Here is a 22,917-nt window from a genome sequence, read left to right as displayed (position 1 = left end):
AATATTAAACTAATAAAAGTTTTATAAAATGTAAAATCACATGATGCAATATATAGATCAGAATACAACACCAAGGACGAACATCAAAAGACAAGACGACCTCACTACACTCGAGAGAGAATGACCAACTACAATCGATATGCCACTCACAATCACAACTCAAAGGATTTAGAGTACGACTTGACTTCGCAGAAAAGGACTTCATTGAACTAGACCAATGACCACCTCGATGTTCAAGTATACGTACAGATCCGAGTAATCAGGCATCCCCTCCACGCACAATCTCCACGCCATTCCCAAGCTAGATCAGATACAAAGGAAGTTCTCCCTGAAGAACAGAAAAACCTGACATAGCCAACCATTCTGAAATCAGAATTGGTTTTGTTGCAAAGACTCAGTCGTTGTCACAAGGAGAAGCGAAAGAAAATTGTGATGTTCGCCAAATACCAACGTCCATCATCCATCCTTGAACTACAGAAGAACTGTTCTAAAAAACACTGTAAAACCCGGATGGGTGGAACCTGATCTAAACTATATTTTATGATTGGATAAATTAAATGTTTTACCAATGTAAAGTATTTAATATTAACCAATCATGATCCATCTAACTAACAACCCACTTATTTGTAAGTGCTGAAGTTACTTGTAATTTCAGCACCAGAGAGATTTGAATTTAACTTAGAAATTAGTTGGACTCTCCTGAGCACTTCAGCAGCCGCAATAAACCAGTATACCCTAGATCTATTGAGCCTAGCAGAGACTAGTTAAACAACCTGAGACTAGATAGTATAAGAGTAAGATTAGGATCGGTATTAGACTAAGAAGTTGCACGAATCTATCCGGCCGAAAATAAGATAGCGTGACGAGCAGACGGTGTACCCTATCCGAAATTACTCTATGAGTTACACTTCGGTTCTAACTCAAATTATGAAATTGAAATATACAGATTTAATTTGACTTGACTTGACCTAATTGGTTGAACTTCGGCATCTGGGATTTGATAATGATGAAGTATTCTACAAAGCAGAGATAGCCCCAATAAAAACCATGTTTCATTAATTCAACCTCGTAGCAAAAAAAAAACCTTTCGGGAATCACTCACAAACTTCTTCACTTGATTTTTTTTTGTCAAAATTAAGTTTGTATACCAGCTACGAGCTTCGATTCACTACATTCAAGTACAAACCAAAGTCAAGTTATAAACAAATGAAAATATATTGTACATCGAAAATGGAATTTTGGATCGAAGCACATAAGGCCGCAATTTAGCTTTCTGAAAACAAAACTGATCAACCAGTTTTGATTTATTATGTGGATACTCTTGAGAGATCCTTAATTAATTTTGCCGTCAAACAAATAAAAAGCATTTAGTTTTGAAAGCTAGCTTCGCATATTTTCCATGGAAATTCGTCAAAACTAAATTGCATTTATTTATTTGCTATCAAAATACACTCTGCAACAATGAATTCCACATTTTTAGTAATTTGGTATTGTAGCACTTTAGAGCCGTGGTTGTCGGACCGAGATATGATTCAATTTGTACAATAATTGGCCCAATGAGACTCGATTCGACTGCGGGGGGCACCACTGGCTTTCGAATACTGCAGCATGGTTCGGTTGCGGTTACAGCTCGTCTCTGAACGAGTATCTAAGGTCGGATGGAGCCAGTTTAGCAAACTGACTTTCTGGCGGGGTGCTTGGTGGTGCCTTCTGGAAAGAACAGTTTCTCAACCAATTGGCCGACAAATGGAACAAAAAACGGAAATCTTTATAGCTCTAACTGATATAGGGTCAGGCATACAGATATTGCATAACTAGAAGAAAAAATATTTGTAGCATTCGATAAATATATGATACCTGGTCCTGTCTAGCATTTCGTCCATCTGTTGATTTGCCCTGAAACGCAAGCTCATCTTTTTTTATTAAACTCAACGCTGTTGTTTTTTAGTTTTTAAAACTATTAAATACATCCGCTCCTGTACTACAGAAGTATTTATGGTTATCTGAGTTCTCGCAAACCCGCTGAATATCAGAAGGAAGAACCTTTACAAACTAATTAGAAAGCAACTACATGAAGCCATGAAAGGGGTAAAAACAGCACACGTTACAACAGTTTCAGCTACGCCATCACAAACCTTTACTTCTTCCTCGGCTTTTCGAGTAGCCGTCGGAATTTCGACATTTAGTTTCTTGACAGGAATGGAGCCTTTTGTTTCCTGTGGTTTCGACTGCAAACAAAGCCACTTGGGTACAAACATAACACATGGACACATCACATATACCCTTTTTAAGTTTTAACAAACAAGCAACAAACTTTTGCTAGAGATAGATTAAGCCTTCATACTGAACAGTAAACAAACCATTTTGCTTCCAGGCATTCAGACTAATTCAATACTCCCCGCTGGCTCAAACAATCAGGAGAGCGAAACTTTGGAACTGGAGAAATTCTAGCATGTTCAATTATTACATTTCGAATTTTTCCAGGACTGAAACTTTATTTGGTAGCTACTATTAACGAGCAGTTCAAAGAAAACAATGTTTAACTTCACAACTAAAAAAATCATTCAAAAACATAGTTAATACCAATTTGTTGACAATATCGGCGACCTTGAGTACCTGCAACTTAATTGGTGAAAAAAACGGTACTTTCTAGTTAACCAAATTTTTGAAGGCGTTTTTAACGAGCTGATATTAGTAAAACACTGATTTCCTACGACGAAAAGAACAGTTATAGGATAATTGATTTCGTTCAGGCTCGCTGAAAAGGATATTGTCAACAATTTGACATTACAGATAGTTACAAAAAGTTGGAACAGAATTCTATAAACAGAGCAAAAAAAACCATTTCTGACAATTTTTGTAGACAAATACTAATTTTTTACCTAAAAATTGAAATTTGCATACTAAAATTGCTCAAAACTGACAGATTGCTCGTTTTAGTTAAGCCTGTCAGTTCCAAATTTTTGCAAATTAAAACAGCTGCACATGGAGGAACAAACGTCAGAACAGCAGCAGTGAAATAAAAGATTGAGTGACTGACCTCTATGGCCTTTTTAGCGACGACTACATCTGGTCCGTGGTGGAACTCCCTGTGAAGTTTACCAGTTTCAAGGTCACTGATGAACGTGTTCAGAGCATCTGCGTCACTGAAACAAAAATAAAAACAAAATATCAGCAACAGCACAGCAGTAGTTAGTTTTCTGAGCTGGAATCGGTCAGTGGCCGACCAACAATAAGACAGCCATGTCCGGTATAACTCAAATAATGATTCTAAAACTAGTTTGGTTTGGGATCAACATACAGCTTCATTTAGAAACAAAAATTTCTTGACCACTTACAACATCTTGTCGTTGTCGGGGAACACATACATATGTTTGAAACTGTCTATAGCTAGAACAGGCAAGTCTTTTATCTGTTTGCCCATGTGGTGCAGCGGGTGAGCGAACTGAACCCCGTCCGCCGTCAGGAATGTCACAGATTCTACAAAACAACACTGTTTACAATTTTAACCATTTGTAGCTACGAATAAAACATTTCTCAAAGGAGAAAATTCAATTGCTTGAATTCATAAAACTGATTTTTAATTTTAAAAAAAATCTCGAAGATAAAACTATATGACATTGAAGCTCTCTAAATTTCTCTAAGGAAAACTGAATAGAGAAAGCTGGAACAATAGGTAACTTTTTTTATTCCGCTGCAAAATTTTAAAATTGGAATCTAGTTTCGAACCTAAAAAACGTTCGTTTTTTTCGGGCTATTTCCGCTTTAATAATCGGGGAGCTGCAAAAAATAAAATTTGGCGGGATTTAATTTTCCACTTTTTCCTGAAAAAAAATCGCCTCAAACATTTAAAGTCTTCATAACGCTCATTGACACACAATTTGAGCAAACGGCAAAACTAAATACCTAACAGAAAACAACAATGAACATAAACACAGACAGTTGGAAAAAACACAATGAACGCAGAGAAACAAAAATACTGATTTGTTCTTTTTAAACTTTCATCTTTCGAATTTCAAAGTAAAAACTAGTTGACCTTAAAGCCCTTTAAATTCTAGAATTAATTATCAGTGACACTTTTAGATTAAATTAACACAATTTGCAAAAACTAAATTGATAGATTACCTTATAATTTCGCTGAGAAATATGAAAATTAAATTCCATTTTCAAAACTAGAAGTCGATCATGTTTTTCGTGACCTTTACTATGTTGATGTTCGACAGTGGAGTTTTCCTTCCTCTTAAGAAAAGAAATGAATTAATCTAAAAAAGAAATCAAAAGTCAAACATTTGAGCCTGAACTAATTTAAAAGACTTTTTCTGAAGAAAAAAACGTGATGAAATCATCGCGACAAGTTGGAAAAGAGCCATCAAAGCAAGGAAATAGAAAACACTGATTTGCTTTGTAAAAAAACTTTTAAAATTGAATTTCAAATAAAAAATATAGGGCCTTAAAGCTCTTTTGAATTTCAAAAACAACAAATGATCGACACTTTTTTGATAAAATTTACCCAAGTTGAGAACAATGATCAATAAATAAACTTTTTATTCCACTGGGAAATCTATAAATTAAATTCCACTTCCGAAACTATAAGTCAACCAAGTTTTTTGTTACCTTTATACTTTTGCTTTTCGATAGTGGAGTTAGCGTTCCTTTTAACAAAAGAAATAAACTGAACTTAAAAAAATCAAACCGCAAAAAATTAAAAATGAGCATGAACAAATTTTAGGACGAATTGTTCCTGAAAAAAAATCACCAGGACCTATATAAAACTATTCACTGCAATCATGACTCTTGATTCATCATAGCCAGCAGAAAGTTGGAAAACAGTCAATGAACGCAAAGAAACAAAAAAAATTGACTTGTTTTTTTGGAACACATTCAAATTTCGAAATTCGAAAAAATTATGGCCTTAAAGCTCTTTGAATTTCACGAGCACTTTATAACTGGCACTTTTTGGGTAAAATTAACACAATTTCAGAAAACTGGATTACTAGGACAAGTTTTTATTCCGCTGGGAAATCTAAAAATTAAATTCGACTTTCGAAACTAGAAATCGATCACGTTTTTTTCGCGGCATTTCAGTTTCCATAATTGGAGAGTGCAATTTACCTACCGTCTAGCAAATGAACCTAAATTGAACTCAAAAAGTACATATATACCAAAAGGCATTCAGATGTGCATTTAAAAGTATGAATGCTTTTTTGTCATTAGATCATTTCATAACAAAACGAAAAAAAAAAACCATCAAGACCTATCGAGTTTACACAACGTTCATCGACTCCTAATAATTGCAAAAACTGCTGTATAATTCAATTGTTGGCTCAGTCTTTCATTGTGTCATTTAGTCAGAAACATGGAAAACGTTGACCAATTTTTCTTGACACTGAGAAAGTTTTGATTTTTTTGAATCCAAATTAAATATAATAGGGCTTAAAAATGCTAATACACTCGACTCCCCGCCCTGAAAGCTTTCCGAGAAATACCTAAAATTCACTTCTGAAATTAGTACTCTTTCACGTTTTTATGCGCTTTTTACTTTTTTCTTTTTGAGTATTAAAATTCCTTGAAACTAGCAAATACATTTTAGCCCAAATGACTCAAAAATACAAAAAATTTAAATTTGGGGCTAGCCTCTAATCAAATTCCTGTCTGCCTTTATCTATTTTTTTTTCTGCAAAACGGAAAAACAGAACCTACGCCATATTTCATTTACAGTTGAATGGTGATTGGAACAGTGAGAATCGGGATCAGGTTAAACAATTACAGTTTATTATTTCCATTAATTATACTTCGTCACTTTCTAACCTTTGCGCTTGAAAAGTTGTTTTTGTACCACCTCAGTGTACTTTCTGGGGGACTCAGTGTCATCAGGCTTGTGGAACAAAATCAGGAATGGAATACCCTCCTCCGTTAATTCCTATAAACACAATCACACACTATGTAAAAAACGAAAAAAAATTACAGAAGGCAGTTATGTATAAAATGGCTGTTATTTAACAACAAAAAAAGTTTCCTTAATTCGTCTTTTCAGATTCCGCAATATTTGACAGTATTTCATAGTTTGACTTTCATTAAAAGCGTGAAATTCAAACTCTTTTCCATTCACTTTAAAACTGCAAACAAGAATTCAAGTCAGGAACCAAAAAATTTCTGAACTAATAAAAACAAAGCAGCATGAATCTAGAGCTTAAGCATCACATAATGGAATCGAATAACCAACTAACTTTTCCACCAATAGAAGCACAACACATGGCCTTTGGCAACACAAACCAATAAACAATTTTTAATAATAGCACATTTGAGAATTGTAAATTGTGCATTCAACTTACTTCGGCATTTTCGAAGGTGATAACTCTGACTAGAGGAACGCATTTGTCCGTGGCCCAAGCCAAGAACAAATCGTGTGTCTTCAAGCTGCTACTGAACAATTTTTCCCCGTGTTCTACCTGCAATACAAAGAAAATCGTTGTTCGAACAAAAAATGAATTAAGATATCGAGCCCACATTAACTAAAATTTATTCGGAAAAATAGAAAAATTGATTCGAATTCGAAAAATATTGTTTGCGCTCAAAATGTTGGAAAATTCCGGATATTTCCCTAAATATGCAATATGGTAAATTTTGGATTAGATAGAGACTGACTTCGTTTACCCCTTAACAATTATCAGGATTTTTCTTTTGCCCCTCCGTTTATTTTTTAGCCTGTTCTTTCAGTTTTATAGCACATATATTCCAGCAAATAGAGCGTTGTGAATTCATGATATTGATTTTGTTAATTACCTTTAGTTTTGTAAATTACTTAAGTGGTAAATTACATCCTTGTATTAAAAATAAACTTACAAAATTGTACTGAAACAATTTCTTATCAGCAGCACCAGTATATGATAAGCCACGTATATGATAAAACATAGCCAACAGAAACTTGGAAAAGACTCAATGAACGCAAGGAAAATCGACTTCTTTTTGAAAAAAAAACAATTTCGAATTTCAAAGAAAAAATATATAGATTCGAAGCTCGTTGAATTTCAACAACAATTTATGATTGAAGCTTTTTCTGCGAAAATGAAACCACTGTCTCAACAACAATAAAACCAATGAATTTCAACAACAATATATGATTGAAACGTTTTCACTAAAATAAAACCGAACTAGCGTGTAACGCACCTCCGGTGCTTCGATATTTTGACAACTCATAACAAACCACATATATTGGAAACCAGATCTCCAGGCTTTTAGTGTGCTCTGACAGCACCCAATTACAGGGTTGGTAATTTCAAATTTTATAAACTTTTTTTAATTCCAATTTTCCGTCAAATCCCGAAAACGTCAAATCTCGAGAACTACAAATATTCGAGTAGTCATATTTCGGAGGCAAGATTCGGGACCAATGAGAGTACCCTAAACGCACCCAGTTTCCTGAAAGTTTAAGTTTCCTGAAAATTTTTTGAAAAAATAGAAAAAAACATCATGTCTCGAAAACTACAAGGATTTGAACAGTCATAATTGGAGAAAAGGTTCGCAACCCCTGAGAGTACTCTGATTGCCCCCAACTACAGGGTTGAGAATTTGAAATTTTGAAGTAGAAAAATTTCGTCCAAGTTTTAAACTTTTTTGAAAAAAATCACAAAAAAAACGTCATATCTTGAAAACTACAAGAATTTGAGCCGTCACATTTGGAAACAAGATTCGCAATCCTTGAAAGTTCTCTGATAGCACCCAACTACAGGGTTGGCAACGTCAAGTTTTGTAAACTATTTTGTAATAAGTTTTCTGAAATTTTTTGAAAAAATCACAAAAATCGTCTTATCTCGTCCACTTAAAGGATTTGAGCATTCTCAATTGGAGGCCAAACTTGCAACCCCTTGAGAAAACCTGAAAGCGTCCCTCTATTGGGCTGCTTATTTTAAACTCGGTGGAATAACACTTGAATTAAAACTGGAAAATCGAAAAAAAACCTTAACCATTGCAATATACGATATAGCTTAAACGTGCAAAAATTCTTTCGTTCAACATGCCAAAATTATACGTTGAAAAAGTTTACACATGGCGAGATAGTCAAACCCGCATTTAAATAAATAACAGATAAAACCACTGGATCAAAAGCTAAAATTTTTACTTCGCTTGGAAATCTGCAAATTAAAATCCACTTTCGAAACTAGAATTCGATCACGTTTTTCGTTAACTTTAAAATTTTGCTGATCGATGGTGGAGTTTAACTTCCTTTTACAAAATAGTGAACTAAATTTGAAAAGAGCCCAAAGTCAAACCGCTAAAAATCAAGAATGAGCATGAACAAATTTTAAACATTCCCGAAAAAAAAACGAGCAAAAACATCATTAAGACCAGCTTCGAAAAAACGTATCAACGTTTAAAAAAGAAAAAAATCTTGTATCAGGCTGCAACACACTTATTAATTGCAAAAATAAAATAAGGATAGCCAATTACTTTGCCAGTAACATACAAAATTCCGATCAAGTTCGGGCCAGAAAGTTCCTTAGAAAACTACAAAGGTTTTTTTTTCAAATAACTGTCTTTTTATATATGGCTTAATAATAGGATCTATAAAAGCCTAGAGCTTAGGCATAACCAATATGCACAGCAAAATAGGCAGATTCAGCAACAGTTTGCTTCAAAAATGATTTTTAAAGTAAAAAAAATAAATCAAGCAATTTTTAAACTTCGAAAACTACTTTTACTGGAGTAAAACTCAGTTTACAGGGCTTGAATAAAATGTCTGCGTATCCTTGCAAAAATTTTGAAAAATTTTCATGTCGTTCGGAAATCAAAACACACAAACACACCCGAACACAGTAGTTCTAGCCAAATGGTTGGAAAAATAAACGAAACAATCGTTCAGCCAGAGAAGTGCGGAATCATTTCCAAACCGTATTAAGCATACCGGTCTGTATTGCATAGCAATTGTCAGAAGTTTAACACAGAGGCGACGTTTCACTTCGCATACACCAGCAAAAATATGACCGATAACGCTACAGGAAATAACTGAATCAGTAAAACCTTTGAGTCTACAAAATTTCTCAAGTGACGCACGCCAATTATGAGTCAGCATAAATGCTCAGTGACGCAAGCTAATTATGACGCATTAGTAATACCAGTCATTTTGCAAAAAAAAAATACTAACTAACATGCCTCAATTCATAGCGGACGCATTTTAACCAGTAAATTCTTTTGAAAAATCCGACCCGGCCCACGTTCGAACACTCTTATTTTATTTGCGGGTCTCCTTCGCTACCTCTACGGTACAGATCCATGATACCTTGAAGCTAAAGTGCTATTTGTAATATGATAGTCTGTTTTGATATCCTGAGCATTGCCTGTACTTAATAGCTGGTTATTGATCAAAATGAACACTTTCATTATGAACACATTTTGTCGCAACAATATTGGGGTCGAAACAATATTTGCGACTTAGGTTGGAAAAAATGAGAATTTTTACTATTACACAAGCTTTGCTTGTGTAAACAATGGTTAACTCACAGAAGCTCATGGCAAAAAAAAACAGCAAACAACTAAATAATTGAAAAATGGATGTTTTTTTTTTGGAATATATGAAAAATTTCAAATCAAAAATAAAACAGTCGAGACACACCGCCATCCCTTGAAAAACCCTTGCTTATTGCAAGGCTAGTTACAATAAAAACCACCAACACTTGCACCTATATGCAAAATTGAACACAAAACAAGAAAAATCCGCGCTCTGGCAACTCTCACAAAACATAATAAGACAACCAAAAGGCTGACAAGCAATTTTTCCTGAGAAAAATTCAAATTCATAGAGACTGAAAAAAAACAAAGGCATCAGCATTACTTCTGGACCAAGTGGAAAGGAGGCTGAAAGTTACTTATGTTCGAAAATAAGTAAGTTCAATTTCATAAAGATTTGTACGAAAAATTGTTCATGGGAAAAAATTCTAGCTCCGATTACAAGAAAGACACTTGCTCTCGCATAGTTACCGATCACCAGACACTTGTTCTTAGAATTTTAACACAAAGGCGAAGCTGCTCGTCGCAAACACTTGAGAGAACACGACCAAAAAGCAGCTCTATCAAAAAAAAAATAAGAAAAAGTAGAAATCAGCCTCGAATTAGCAAAAACTCTGCTACGAGTATGATTCAAACCTGCGACCTTCAATCAAATGATTTTGAGTCTCACGCACTATCCACTCAGCTACGCAATCTCAACAACCGACAAACACTTGTCACGAATAAAGCAGCTACATATGTCAATAACTTGCCAATGCGATTCAGCAAAATTGGAACCAAATACAAATAGGCTCAATTTTTGCATGCAACAATTTGGAATATAACAAACTGATAGCATCCAAACTAACGTTGCAAATGCCAAATAGCAAAACATCAAGCCACATTATGTATAAATTATGCAAAGCCACATTATGAAACAATTATGCATTTCAAAAAATTGCTAGATATATTGAGTTTAAAAAAACTCTGAAATCGAGTTTTCATTATTGTTATGTTGTTTGAAACAAATCACTTTTTTCGGTTCATTTGATGAACTAAAAATGATTTAACTGTGGTAGCTTATTACTTTTCGAAAATCAAAGCACATGCTATCAAAAAATTGTAAAGGTGCCGCACCAATATTTGCGACTTAGGTTGGAAAAAAAGAAGGTTTGTACAAATAGACTTGCCTCGCAAGTGTAAAAAAAGTTAAAAACGTAGGCGGTGCTTCGCTTCCCGGCCACTAGCGAGAATACGACAAAAAGCATCTCTTTAGATGAAATAAGAAATAGTAGAAACAAGCCTCAAATTAGTAAAAACTCGGCTACGTCTCGGATTCGATCTGCAACGTAGATATTATGAGTCTCAAGCACTAACCACTCTCAGCCACCGACGCTTAATAGATCACAAAAATTTGCCACAAAGAAAGCAGAGAACAGATGCTACGAACTTTCCTATGCTACAGATCGTGATTATAGAAAAGTGCCACCAAATAAATGAACATTTTAATGAACACTTTTATTTGCGAGTTAGATTTACAAAAGAACGTTCGTACTAATTCTTTACGCTTCGCGAGCTCGCTGGAAAAAAAAATTGAAAAAAGGCAAGAAAACAATTTAAAATGATTTTTGAAGCATAAATGCTCTCTACTTGAAAAGAACCTCAGTCCTCGGGCATCCAATTGTCTAAGTCGTGTATAAACTTCATCAAACTTCGGGTTGTAATTTTTACGTGGCTGGAATTGCTAATAAACAACAAATTCATGAAAAACTAAAAAGAAAAGAGAATTTTAAAACCTCATTATCAGAGAGTCAAATCATAATAAACGATGAGCGAGAGGAAAGAGATTTTTTTCTCAGAAAAACTTACACAGCGAAAAAAAATCAGAAAAAAGATAGACAAGTTAGTGCTATCTACGGAATCAGAACAATTCTACTTACATTAGGAGGCTTGTACACTATCTGGAAGGTCCCGCCTTGCTTTTGACTCTTTGCTACCTCTCTTTAACATCAAATACTGTGTAATGACTAATATGCGCTGAGTGAATTGAATTAGAACTTTGTTGCAGACTTACCCAAATGCAGCAAACCACCCGCAATCATGTCGCAGCATCCGCGCAACTCGGTCGAATTGCTTATAATCTGCTGACTCCTTGTTGTCGAAATACCCGATGACATTGTGCTTTTGCTTCTGAAAAAAAAACATCAATGGTCCCTGCAGTTGAACTTAAGATAGTCCAGAAAATATTATTGAAAAAGCACTTACTTCTAAAAGGTCCGGGATATCGTCAAGATTAGGTATATCTTTGATAGGAGACTCGAGATATTTGGTGATATAACTGACAAACGCGTCTTTTGTCCTTGAGCCACGGTATTCTTTCTTGGAAACTTTGCCGTTTTCAAACATTTTTATTGTTGGATACTTATTGATTCCGTACTTTCTGGCAACTTCGTCTAAGCAATTTCAAAAATTAATACGTGAAACGGACGAAAAAAAAATACAATAAAAATACGCACTCTCTTTTTCGCAGTCTACTTTGGCAAGCTTCACTGTATTTGAGTCCTGAAAAATTGGGGTAGTTTCACATATAATAAAACGACTGATTCAGTTTTTGAAATAGTAAATACTTTGTAGAGATTGTCCAGCGCTTGTGAAGCTTCATCAAAAACTGGATCAAGCATCCGGCTAAATTTGCACCATCTAGCATGGAAATCGACAAGCACGAGATCATATTGTTCTGAACAAAATTAACATACTTTTCTGACTTGGTATTGGTACATAGAAAGACGAAATATGAAGGAACAGGTAGCCATACATACTGATTGTTGCCTCGAAGTCAGAGTTTGTCAATTCAATTGCTGGTCCACATTCAATTGAACAAAAAAACAAGGACAGCTAAAATCAGAGACATCAAAATTAAGGCTAGAAATCTTGCTGGGTGGTCGCGAAAATCGCGACAGACTTGTATATAAAAAATTACTGACTTGTCTAAAGTTTAACAAAAATCTTTAATTTCGTAATCCTTATTCTTAGATTACTTTGAAAGATATTCTGATTAAATGTGAAGCATTTGCATCATCACAGGGATATCGCAATCATGACAGTTCGATATTCCTCATCATTAATTATGGGTTTCTCACGTGCTTTAAGATTTTCACATTACAATTAGTTTTTTTGGGTTGTTACTAGGCTTTTGGAAGAGACATGAAAGCGTAAGCTGGAAGAGCCTAACTAATGATAAGGTAAGAGCTCAACTTACCAGCAGTATCAAACTACTCAAAAAACTCATGAAAAACCTGAAATAAGCATGTGATTTTCAAAAAATATATATTTAATATTTGCCAGATATTTGAATTGAACTTTCTGTACATCAACTCCTCCCTTTTAGTTTTATTTTATTTCATGAAAAAGCGTTTTTGAAGCATTGGTTATTTACATTGTTCCATATTGAGCCCAAACCACACTAAAGACAGAAGTTTAAGATTCGGTTTGGCAATTTTACGTCTTCAATTGCGTCCGACATGCTCGTTTTTACCGAAACAACTAAAAATTCTTGAAACAAATCAAAGCAGCCGAATTCAGAGTAACCATCAGTGTAGGAAAAGAACGCTCCGATTAATTGCTATTGGCAATTGACCGAGTGCTTTTGAAGGAGAAAAAAGTGGTTTTGTGGCACGACGTGTGTGACATTCGACCAGAATGGCCAAAATGCAATTTATGCAGGATTCGAATTTTGAGCAGTAAGCCTTCCGAGTTGATGATTTCGAAGGATTAGCGACGTTATTGGAACGTTTAGCCAAACGGTGAGGGCTAGAATATTCTAGTATTTTAAATTTTCAAAAATTCGAATGATGACGTCACATTTCTGAGAAATGCTGAAACGGCCATTTTAACAAAAAGCGAGTGAAAAACAGAACAACTTTTATCTGCGATTGCGAACAGTACGAAAATTGAGATTGGAGAACGACAACGAACTACAGAATAGCAGAGAACGTTCCGAGTTGCAACTATTGTGCTGCTACAATAGTTGCAAGGCCGTTGCCAACAACGGTGAAGGGTGAGAACCAGCCTTCCGGATTAGCAAGAAATCAAGAGTAAGGAGCTTGATTCGGCGGATTCGAGAATCCGGAAGGGTCTCGGGACGGAAACTTTTATTAACTCACATAAACTTTTAGCATCCTGTCATGTCCTGACTTGAATTTAACTGATATTTTGATTAGTTTTGACAAGGATGAGGTGCTAGGAGTTGGGGGAAAGGGTTGATCCATCTTCGATGGTTTTTATCTACTGAACAAAAACAATAGTAATATAATAAGTAGTAGCCCTGTTTTTAGGAGTGACCTCGTGGTCTGGGGATACTGAGACCCAGCCATCGGCTCACTAATTTTGCATGTAATTCAGTTAATTTGAGCGTTCTGGTCGAAGCCGGAGAACAGTAACGTTTTTGTCGACCTGATGTAAGAAAGACCACCGAAAAGTACTGGCTTGGTAGAGACGGTGAAAAACATGCAAAGCTCTGTTTAGACGCTAGCCAGTCGTCTTAAGACTTAGTTTTGTTATCCGTCGATATGTATCTTCCGGGCGAATGTTACATGTATGTTTTTATGGCGCTCCTGGGTGTTATTCTTTTTTAACATCATGACCGGCAGAACCGTTAACGAGCACTCCGCGCCGAGCGGATGCTCACATTAACGCCCTTAATAGGCCTAAACCGCCGGGGCGGAAGGGTAGTTCGGAACGCGGAGGCCTTCCGGATTGCCGTGAATAGTTTTTTAACCTAGTTAAGACCGAAAATTCACGAACCAGGAAGGGTGGGGGGATCGGCCGTCCCCTCGTCCCCTGAGTGGTTGGTGACCAAAAACACTTAAAGATATAAGTAAAACCAAACAAAAAGTAGTATAGTACCCAAGAAAAACAAAAACCATAAAAAAATAACCGAAAAAACCAAAAACAGTAAATAAGTAAAAAATCAGTAGAAATCATCCCCCCAGACAAGATGTGATTCAACCCCCCCGTTTGTTGTTGATAGATATATTGTTGTTACAGGCATTTATATCAGTCAGGATCGTTACGATCAATTTTGTGGCCCGTTTGTGAGGCTTGAACTGTAGGGTTATTTGAGCATTTAAGCACGTTAATGATAAATTGCGCTCAATCCAGAAGGGTCAGCTGATTTGCGCTCAATTCGGAAGGGTCTTGGGTGAAGACCGATCCGGCAAGCAGTTCAAGGAGCAACACGAAGGGGCTCAACGACAACAACAATCGACTGTTGGGTATCGTTAACAAGTTTTGTATCCCTTTTGGTACAAAAAGTAAGATAGTAATCTGTGGGGGGCTCGACAGTGCTGCACTGTAGTGACCCTTCACCGAACTGCGAATATCCGAGTTAAGCACCTTAATTCGGATAATAAACGAACCCGGAGGGGTATAGTATTACTAATATTATTATTTATATAGCCTATATTAATAGTCTTATATCGTTTTTCAGTGAAAAACAACGAAAACAGACCGGTTTTTAGGGTCAAAATAGCGATATTTTGATCCCCCCATAAGTCGCGATTTTTGAGATATCGATATTTTTTGAAACGGAAAAAAGCGCTAAGTTAGTGTGTTACATCGTAACTGCACTACTGTAATAAATAGAACCGGTTAACTTTAGTTCGGAAGTGGTTGGAACTAGTTTGGTACAAAAAAACCAAATTTTCCCATTTTTTGATAGTAAGAAACACTATAAAATCAGAAAATTTTTTGAAATCTTTGAGTTAGGACAGTAAAAATAGTTGATCGGACAACGTCCACTGGTGAATCTACGAGTTTTAAAACCCGCTAACCGAAAGCCTTCCGGGTCGCAGAGAAATCGAACATAACGTGTTTGATTTGGTGGATTCATCAATCCGGAGGGGTCCAGGTAGCATAGTTTTTCGCAAACTTTTTCTACAAAAGCGTTTTAGATCGGGTCTTTTGCATTGAACTAGAAGAGTATAGGCCTTCTGAGCTCAGATCAATAATTTTTAGGTCGAAAGGACCAGATTTGCGGAAAAAGTTAGGCGGAACCTATAAGAGAGAAAATTTTTGAGTTTGGAAGAAAGACGTTTTAGTTAATAACTTTGGAACTACTGAGCATATTGAGTTGATCTTGGTACCAATAGATCAGAAATTAGCTGAGCTTACTGATAGGGTCAAAATTTTTTTTGGAAAAGTAAGCGAGAAAATTTTTGAGATTGTTTTTAGCAAATTACACAAATCCGGAGGGGTACACCCTTCACGTTTTATAAATTTTTCTGAAAAACCCTTATACCCCTACCAAAAGTTGATAGCGATTGAACTAAGTGACTTAGGACAGTTCTAGACAAAAAGGGAGGGCTGAAGGCACAAGACAACCATAATAGAGTCGAAATTAGGCAAGTGATAAGACCCTTCACCGTTAGTGTGAATTGTCAAATAAGTGCCTTAACTTCAATCCGGAGGGGTCTAGGAAAGGACCCTATACCCTTCCCAGTTAATTCAAACAGCATAAAAGCAACCCAGAACGTATCCGGAGGGGTATAAGCTGAGATTAAGAAAACTACGAAAAACTACTTTGACAGAGCTAAGGGCTCCCAATCCGGAGGGGTCGAAATTTTTCAAAGTCAGAGGGGTCCGAATCCGGAGGGGTCTACTTTCCACAAAACCGGAGGGGTCCAAATCCGGAGGTCTACTATTAACTAACTCGGAGGAGTCCCAATCCGGAGGGGTCTATACTCTGACAGTCCGGAAGGGTCCTATTTGTGCCAATCCGGAGGGGTATAATTTTATTAAGGACTTAGGTAAACGGAAGAAAGACTAAAAAGCGAGAGGTATTAGGTTATTAATACACAGGCTAGGTATCAGTGACTGCACTGGTAACTTGCCTCTCAAAAAGAACCAGACTAATACAAAACAGGTCCGAACTCGGATATTCGCGACACTAAGTCTAAATTAAAAAGAGCGTGACTCATTGGTGTGGATTGAAACATAATACGTTTTTGGGAAAAGTGACTGCCCTGAGGATTTTAGTAGGTCTAGCTCGGGCAGTCCGAAGGCAGATAGGTAACACAGTACTCGGTGGGTGCAATAGACGCCCACTTGAGAAAATTACTGCCTTCAAAGTTTTGTCTGTTTGGTGCAGCACCAAGCAGGGAAAGCTTTTTCTTTAAAAGACAGGTTCGACTATTGTACTGCGACCGACTAAGAGTACAAGACACATACGTTTTTTTTATATATACATTCATATTGTGTCAATATATATTTCTTGTTTTTGATTTTAAATCAACGTAAACTGTGCTTGATTGGGTAGTGAATACACTATCTTTTAAATTGACTGATAACATCATATTGTGCTAGTTTCCAGATCTTTGGACCGGTAATCGGTTAGTGTGAATAAATTTTATACAAACTGTACTCTGACAACATACAGGGATTCGTGGTCACTATTTAATAGAATCTGGTGAAATTTATTGTGTTGTGTCATTATTGTTGTTAATAAAACTATAAGGTCTCTAGCAATTGAGTCAAGAGTAGGCATAGGAAAGTGACAAATAGAGAATGAGTTTAGACAAGTCAAGGATACCAAAACGAGGTAATAGCTCTAGGAAATTCATACCTGAAAAGCAAAGAAAAACGATGACCGATCCTTTTGTGGATTGGATCAAGCGATCCCGGTCTGACAAAAGGGGGACGGTTTCAGGCAGAATGGTTGAAACGAGAAGTCAAAAGACCTCAGAAGAGCGAAGAGAACCGTTAGAAGTGGAGGTCAATACGGACCATACCATGAATGACAACCAGGAAGTAAATGAACTGGAAGGGAGAGGCAGAAGGCTGGCGAGTGAATCTACCCCGGTAGAACAAGGCCATGATTTTGCCACTTCCACCGGGACATTGGATCGAGAGGAGATGTCGGAACTGTCCGACATCTCAACTGAAGTAACGGTAACTAGAAGATCTCCGACAGACAACACTATGATGGCAAGCGGAACTGGAAGACAAACAACCTCATCATCGTTCTCAGAAAGAATGAAGAACACCTTCGGAAACATCTTTCCATTCAGCATGGGAGGAGGAGCAGGAAACGATGGGGAGTCCCAGGAGGAAGAGGATGAAGAGGAGCAAGGGGACTTTGGATCTCAAGTCAGTCTCAATAGTTCGATCCAGGAGAGTGAGGCACACGTCGGAAGAGAGACTGGAACCATGGATAAATTTGGTGTAGTGACAACGATAAGCAAAGAGGCAAACACACCGGGCCAGTCGAAGGACTTCACGATTAGGACAAGTTCGGAGCCACAACCTGAGGAGAGTAGAACCAGAGGGCTTGGCAACGCGTTAGCGGATCCTGAAATAGATAATGATAAAACGTCAAGACAGAGAGTCAAGGCCCGGATCTCTACCAGCACGAAGCTACCTGGGACCGACAGAGTTACACCACCACTAGTGACGCCACTCATGGATAACGGGGCAGCACTAGAGGAAGCCTTAAACAACATAGTGGGCAGTTTAGGAGAACAAAATGAACAGATGTCGATAAGGATGAGTGAACTGGAAAGAGCAGTTCACATTGAAAGAGAAAGTCTGCGGGAAGAAATAAACCGCAACAGACAAGAAGTTGGCAGAAGCGAAAAACGCTTGAAAGAAAGAACGGACGAACATATGACGAGGAACTTGTCGCGAATGACAAGAGAGGCGGAACAGAGGGAGTTACGCTTAAGAGCCGACATGGAGAAGTTAAGAATACAGCAAGAGCAGTCTCTTGGGTCTCTTGACATAAAGATAGACGCGATGATGGAGAGGCGAACTCAGGCTATCATGGATAGGTTGGACGGGCTACTAAGCAGCAAGAGTGGACCAAAAGAAGGAGAGCCGAACTCGGGAGGTCCCAGCAGGGAACCGAGGGTGAACTTCAATGAACATCAAAGGAGGAAGACGTATGGATCCACTAGAGGCAGGGGCAGTTCATCAGGCTATGCCACAAGGAGTAATACAGCATGGGGCCCGAACAGTAGAGCGAGTTCAACGGGGAACAGACAAACCTCGAACGAACGACCAACGCAAAGCACACATGCGACTGGGAGAAGCGATTCTGGCAACATGGGGCATACAAGCCCGAGGAGGAGTCACATGGGCCAAGCGGGAAACGCTCATGGTGATTCGGATTGCAGGGATGCACCGCACACAGAGCCTTCGACAAGGTGTGAGGACACTCAAGCTGGACACTCAAGGGATGCTACGGCAATGGCCACAGCATTTGAACCCCTGAACAGGTCTTTGGAGACATTCCTGACGCGGTTATCTAGAACCAATGAACGCAGTGAAAAGTCCAGAAGAGTCTTTAAGAAGCCAAGATGCTACAAGGACGAATCTGATGGCTGTATTGATACCTGGATAGAGGTAATGAAGCTGCATTTCGAGGAAGAGGACTTGTCGGAGAGACAGGAATGCAGCGCGCTCACCAGCAACTTAGAAGGGACAGCCCTGAACTGTGTCATGGCTAAGAAACAGTATCAACGTGACACTGCTGAGAAAATCTTCGAAATCTTGTTAAACCGTTTCGGATCAGGGGTGCAGGGGCACCAGGCGATGATGCGCTTCGAGAAACGGAGGCAACGAGAAGATGAAACAATAGACAAGTTTCTCGATGATTTGGAAATGCTGAGAAGACGCAGCCAACCGGATGAGTCAAACCGAAGGATGAACCTGGCCGTAGCCTCAAAATTCATCGATGTTGTGAAAATTGATGAACTTCGTACGATGCTAGCAACGCATTACACACCACTATCAACTAATGCGCCAACACCGGAGGAGTTGAGGCTCAAATCAAAAGAGTATCTTTTGTTGAAACCTCCTTCGAGATCTGGATATTACAAGAACAATTATGGCAATTTTAACAACGGACCAGCAAACCAAGGGAACAATTGGTACAAACCGAGGGATGATATGGACAAGAGACGTTCTTGTGCTAATTGCAGTTCAACAGACCATCATGTGTCAGCATGCCCAGCTTACAAACAAGGCATGAAAGCAATAGGCTTTAGCCTCGAGGACGAAGATGCGTCAGAGTTGGATCATGAGGATTTCATGAGAGGAGTAATTGCGAAATTTGGCCCGAGGTGTTTCTTTTGTAACTTGGAAGGTCATTTTAAATCAGATTGTCCGCAATTCTGGGATGCAGTGGCAGACATCAAGCATCCAAGGCATGAAGAAGCTTTGTCAGGAGTGAAAGCAAGCAAGGCTCGACTTTTGAGCGAAGCAGAGGCACGCAGGAAGGACAAACCTCAAGAGCTGGCGGCAAAGAAAATGCTAGCAGTAACAGAAGAAGCACGTGAACCGGAACCAGCAACTGCGGCCGATGACTTCAAGATCGATTACAAGGCAGCCGCAAAGGATGCTCTAAATAGAGTACAGCAGGAATTGGTGACGAAAGAGATCGAACAAAAAGTGAAACTTGAACTGGAAAATGAAAAGCTTCAGGAGCAACTGAATACCTTCGAGGCAACGGAGTTCGAAGAGACGAAAACACCAAGCAGTTTAGATATGAAACTTAAAGTGATCTCCGGTAAGAGGTTCGGCATGGCGCCGCAGGGAAAGAAGATACAGTCGATAATCTCAGTGGCTGGACACCAGGTAATAAGAAATTTGAGTGAACCATCAGAGTTCACTTTAATGCATTTGGACACATATGCAGATTATCTGAGGCAGGTGGAGCCACGCACTGAGTCGAGAGCTGTGCGAGCACTACTAACGACGGGTGGCCCTCGCATGAAGAAACTTCATGGACGCTACTTGGAGGTCTATGGGCCGTATCAAATAATGCTGAACGTGGATGGAATCAGCATCTACACCAGGACTTACATAACAACAGATGATGACCAAATGGGGCAGATCTATTTGGGTGAAGAGGAACTCAAAGTCCGCAGGATAGGCCATGACGCCATGATGGAACAAGACGCGGTACATATTGGATATGAAGCAGATGTGACAGCACACCTGCTTGACACCAACGGAACAAAAATCGGAGTCACAGGGCTTCTGGACACAGGCGCGGTGGTGAGTGTGATGCCGATAAAAACCTGGGAGAGAATGGGCTTCACGCGGGAAGATTTGATTCCTACGAATCTCCGACTAGCCGCTGCAAATCGAGGAGCTATCTACGTAGCCGGAAGAACACCGGTGACGGTCCTTCACATGGGAGGACGGAACCTTTGGATGAGCTTCCTGGTGGTAGAGAATCTGGACGACGCCGACCAATTCATCTTGGGCAGAGATTTTGTCAGGAACTTTGACGTGATGATTGACTTGAACAACGGTCTAATACGGATTAGAAACCCGGACCGAAAGTATGTTAAGAGACCAATTAATAGGATAAAAACAGACGAGAATAAGGTACCAGTTTTTTTGGATAGAAAAGTAAAATTACAACCAGGACAAGCTGTAGTAGCGATTTTTAGAATGAGAAATTTAAATTCGTTAAGTGATAGTAAACAGGTTTGCTTAGTACCGAATCCAAATAGTCAGAGTTCGGTGATTTTAGGCCGGAGCTTCTCGGTAACGCGAAACGGACTGTGTGTCAGTGTGTTGTTGAACACACTGGACACCACGGTTTCAATCCAGCGTGGAAAGAAGCTTGGTTACGCATTGCCGATGAGGACCGACTATGAAGAGACACAAAACTTGAAGAAATATAGTGTGAAAGACTGTCCTTATCATGCCAATAAAGATAAAACTTTAAAGAGGATTGATGAATTAAAATCTATTCGTAAATTGTTTTCAATGAAATCCGAAACGGACGACGGCTTTTCAAGCTGCTCGAATTTTCCGGAACGCCCCTCGTCATATGAACTAGATTCTGACAAACCGGTTTTGCCAGAAATAGAACATTTAAAAGGAAAAATAGGTGAGGGAGATTTTGAAAAATTGCGGGACCTCCTAGATCGGAACGCCGAAGTATTTTCAAAACATAAGGCGGACATCGGTTGCTGTAATTTCGTCGAACACGAAATCGAACTAGAAGAGGGCGCCGTTCCCCATAGGGAAGGCGCAAGGCGAATGACGCCACATAAATCGGAAGCGTGCCGAGCGGAAATAGAAATGTTGCTTGAATACGACATGATAGAACCATCGAAATCACCATGGGCTTGCGGAGTAGTAATGGCGAAAAAGAAAGGGGGGCAGCTTAGATTTTGTTGCGACTTTCGTTACTTGAACGCGGTAACGATTAAAGATGCGTACCCGATACCGCGAATAGACGAGAGCCTATCCAAACTTGGTGATGCAAAGTTCTTCACCACATTGGACTTGGGTTCTGCCTTCTGGCAGGTTCCTCTGCGAAAGAAGGACAGGGAGAAAACCGGATTCGCGTGCGAATTGGGGTTGTACCAGTGGAAGAGGATGCCCTTCGGCTTGTGCAATGCAACAGCAACTTTTCAAAGGCTGATGGCTCAGGCTTTGACAGGAGTGACCAAAAAGTACGGGAATCTCTTGATGTGCTACGTGGATGACGTAGTCATAGCGACACCAACCCTGGAGGATCACATTGATCGACTCGATGAGGTCTTCGGATGTATGAAAAGAGCAGGCTTGAAATGCAAACCATCGAAATGTGAAATCCTTAGGGATTCGATCAAGTACCTGGGAAGAATGGTGAACCGGCATGGTGTGAGGCCAGATCCAGAAGCAGTAGAGGCTGTGCTGACATGGAAAGCTCATAGAACGGACACACAGCTCATGAGCTTCCTAGGGTTTGCCAATTACTACCGAGAATTCATAAAAGGATACGCGGACAAGATGTACCCGATGCAGAAGCTGATGCGCAACAAAGGGAAAAAGTTCGAATGGAACGATGAGGCACAAGTTGCTTTCGAGAACATAAAGCGGGAACTGTGCGAAGCGCCAGTGCTGGGCATGCCTACAGAAAAGGGCATGTATGTTCTTGACACAGACGCATCGGTGGTGGCCATCTCAGGAATATTGCATCAAGAGCAAGAATGGAACGGAAGAACAGTTCTCCGTCCCATTGCATACGGCAGCAAAGTCTTGAGTGACACAGAGATGAAATATGGCGCACCAAAAGCAGAAATGTTTGCAGTAGTTACCTTCGTGGAGAAGTACCGTGCATACTTGGGGAGCGCTCCCTTCAAGTTACGCGTGGACAACAGAGCGTTATCCTGGTTGAAGACCTACTCGATGGATCAGAGTTATATTGGTAGATGGATAGTAAGACTGGATGGCTACCATATGATAATCGAACACAGGATGCGTGATAAACATCAGAATGCTGACAGTCTCAGCAAGAAAACTGAGTTCTATGAAAGATTGGAGCAGAAGCAGGCCAATCAGGCGGAAGTAAAGGAGGGATTCTCGTTTCTGGACAAAGAAACTTATGAAGCGCTTCCCTTAACGAGATGGTTGGATAAGTCTGGACATCCA

The 22,917-nt window shown here is 38.8% G+C and overlaps 1 protein-coding gene across 2 annotated transcripts in view; it reads right to left on the bottom strand.

Moving 5' to 3' along the window:
• Positions 1–929: 929 nt before the first annotated feature.
• The window catches only part of LOC134852258 (endoplasmic reticulum resident protein 44-like), a 91,237-nt gene continuing 69,249 nt past the window's right edge, over positions 930–22,917 (bottom strand). Inside the window, exons 2-15 of one of the 2 annotated variants that reach the window (XM_063868536.1) lie at positions 12,743–12,781; positions 12,303–12,378; positions 12,111–12,220; positions 12,000–12,045; positions 11,749–11,936; positions 11,558–11,673; positions 11,424–11,484; positions 6,333–6,449; positions 5,809–5,920; positions 3,339–3,480; positions 3,041–3,146; positions 2,136–2,228; positions 1,858–1,896; positions 930–1,710 (exon numbers count right to left, since the gene is read on the bottom strand). In XM_063868536.1, the coding sequence (XP_063724606.1) occupies positions 1,624–1,710; positions 1,858–1,896; positions 2,136–2,228; positions 3,041–3,146; positions 3,339–3,480; positions 5,809–5,920; positions 6,333–6,449; positions 11,424–11,484; positions 11,558–11,673; positions 11,749–11,936; positions 12,000–12,045; positions 12,111–12,220; positions 12,303–12,378; positions 12,743–12,772 (1,323 nt within the window). In that variant the 5' untranslated portion in view covers positions 12,773–12,781 and the 3' untranslated portion in view covers positions 930–1,623. The remainder of the gene's footprint in view (positions 1,711–1,857; positions 1,897–2,135; positions 2,229–3,040; positions 3,147–3,338; positions 3,481–5,808; positions 5,921–6,332; positions 6,450–11,423; positions 11,485–11,557; positions 11,674–11,748; positions 11,937–11,999; positions 12,046–12,110; positions 12,221–12,302; positions 12,379–12,742; positions 12,782–22,917) is intronic. The other variant, XM_063868537.1, reaches the window with a different exon arrangement.

This window comes from Symsagittifera roscoffensis, chromosome 1 (assembly GCF_963678635.1).
Source record: "Symsagittifera roscoffensis chromosome 1, txSymRosc1.1, whole genome shotgun sequence".
NCBI lineage: Eukaryota > Metazoa > Xenacoelomorpha > Acoela > Convolutidae > Symsagittifera > Symsagittifera roscoffensis.
This window is presented reverse-complemented; position numbering and strand designations above follow the sequence as displayed.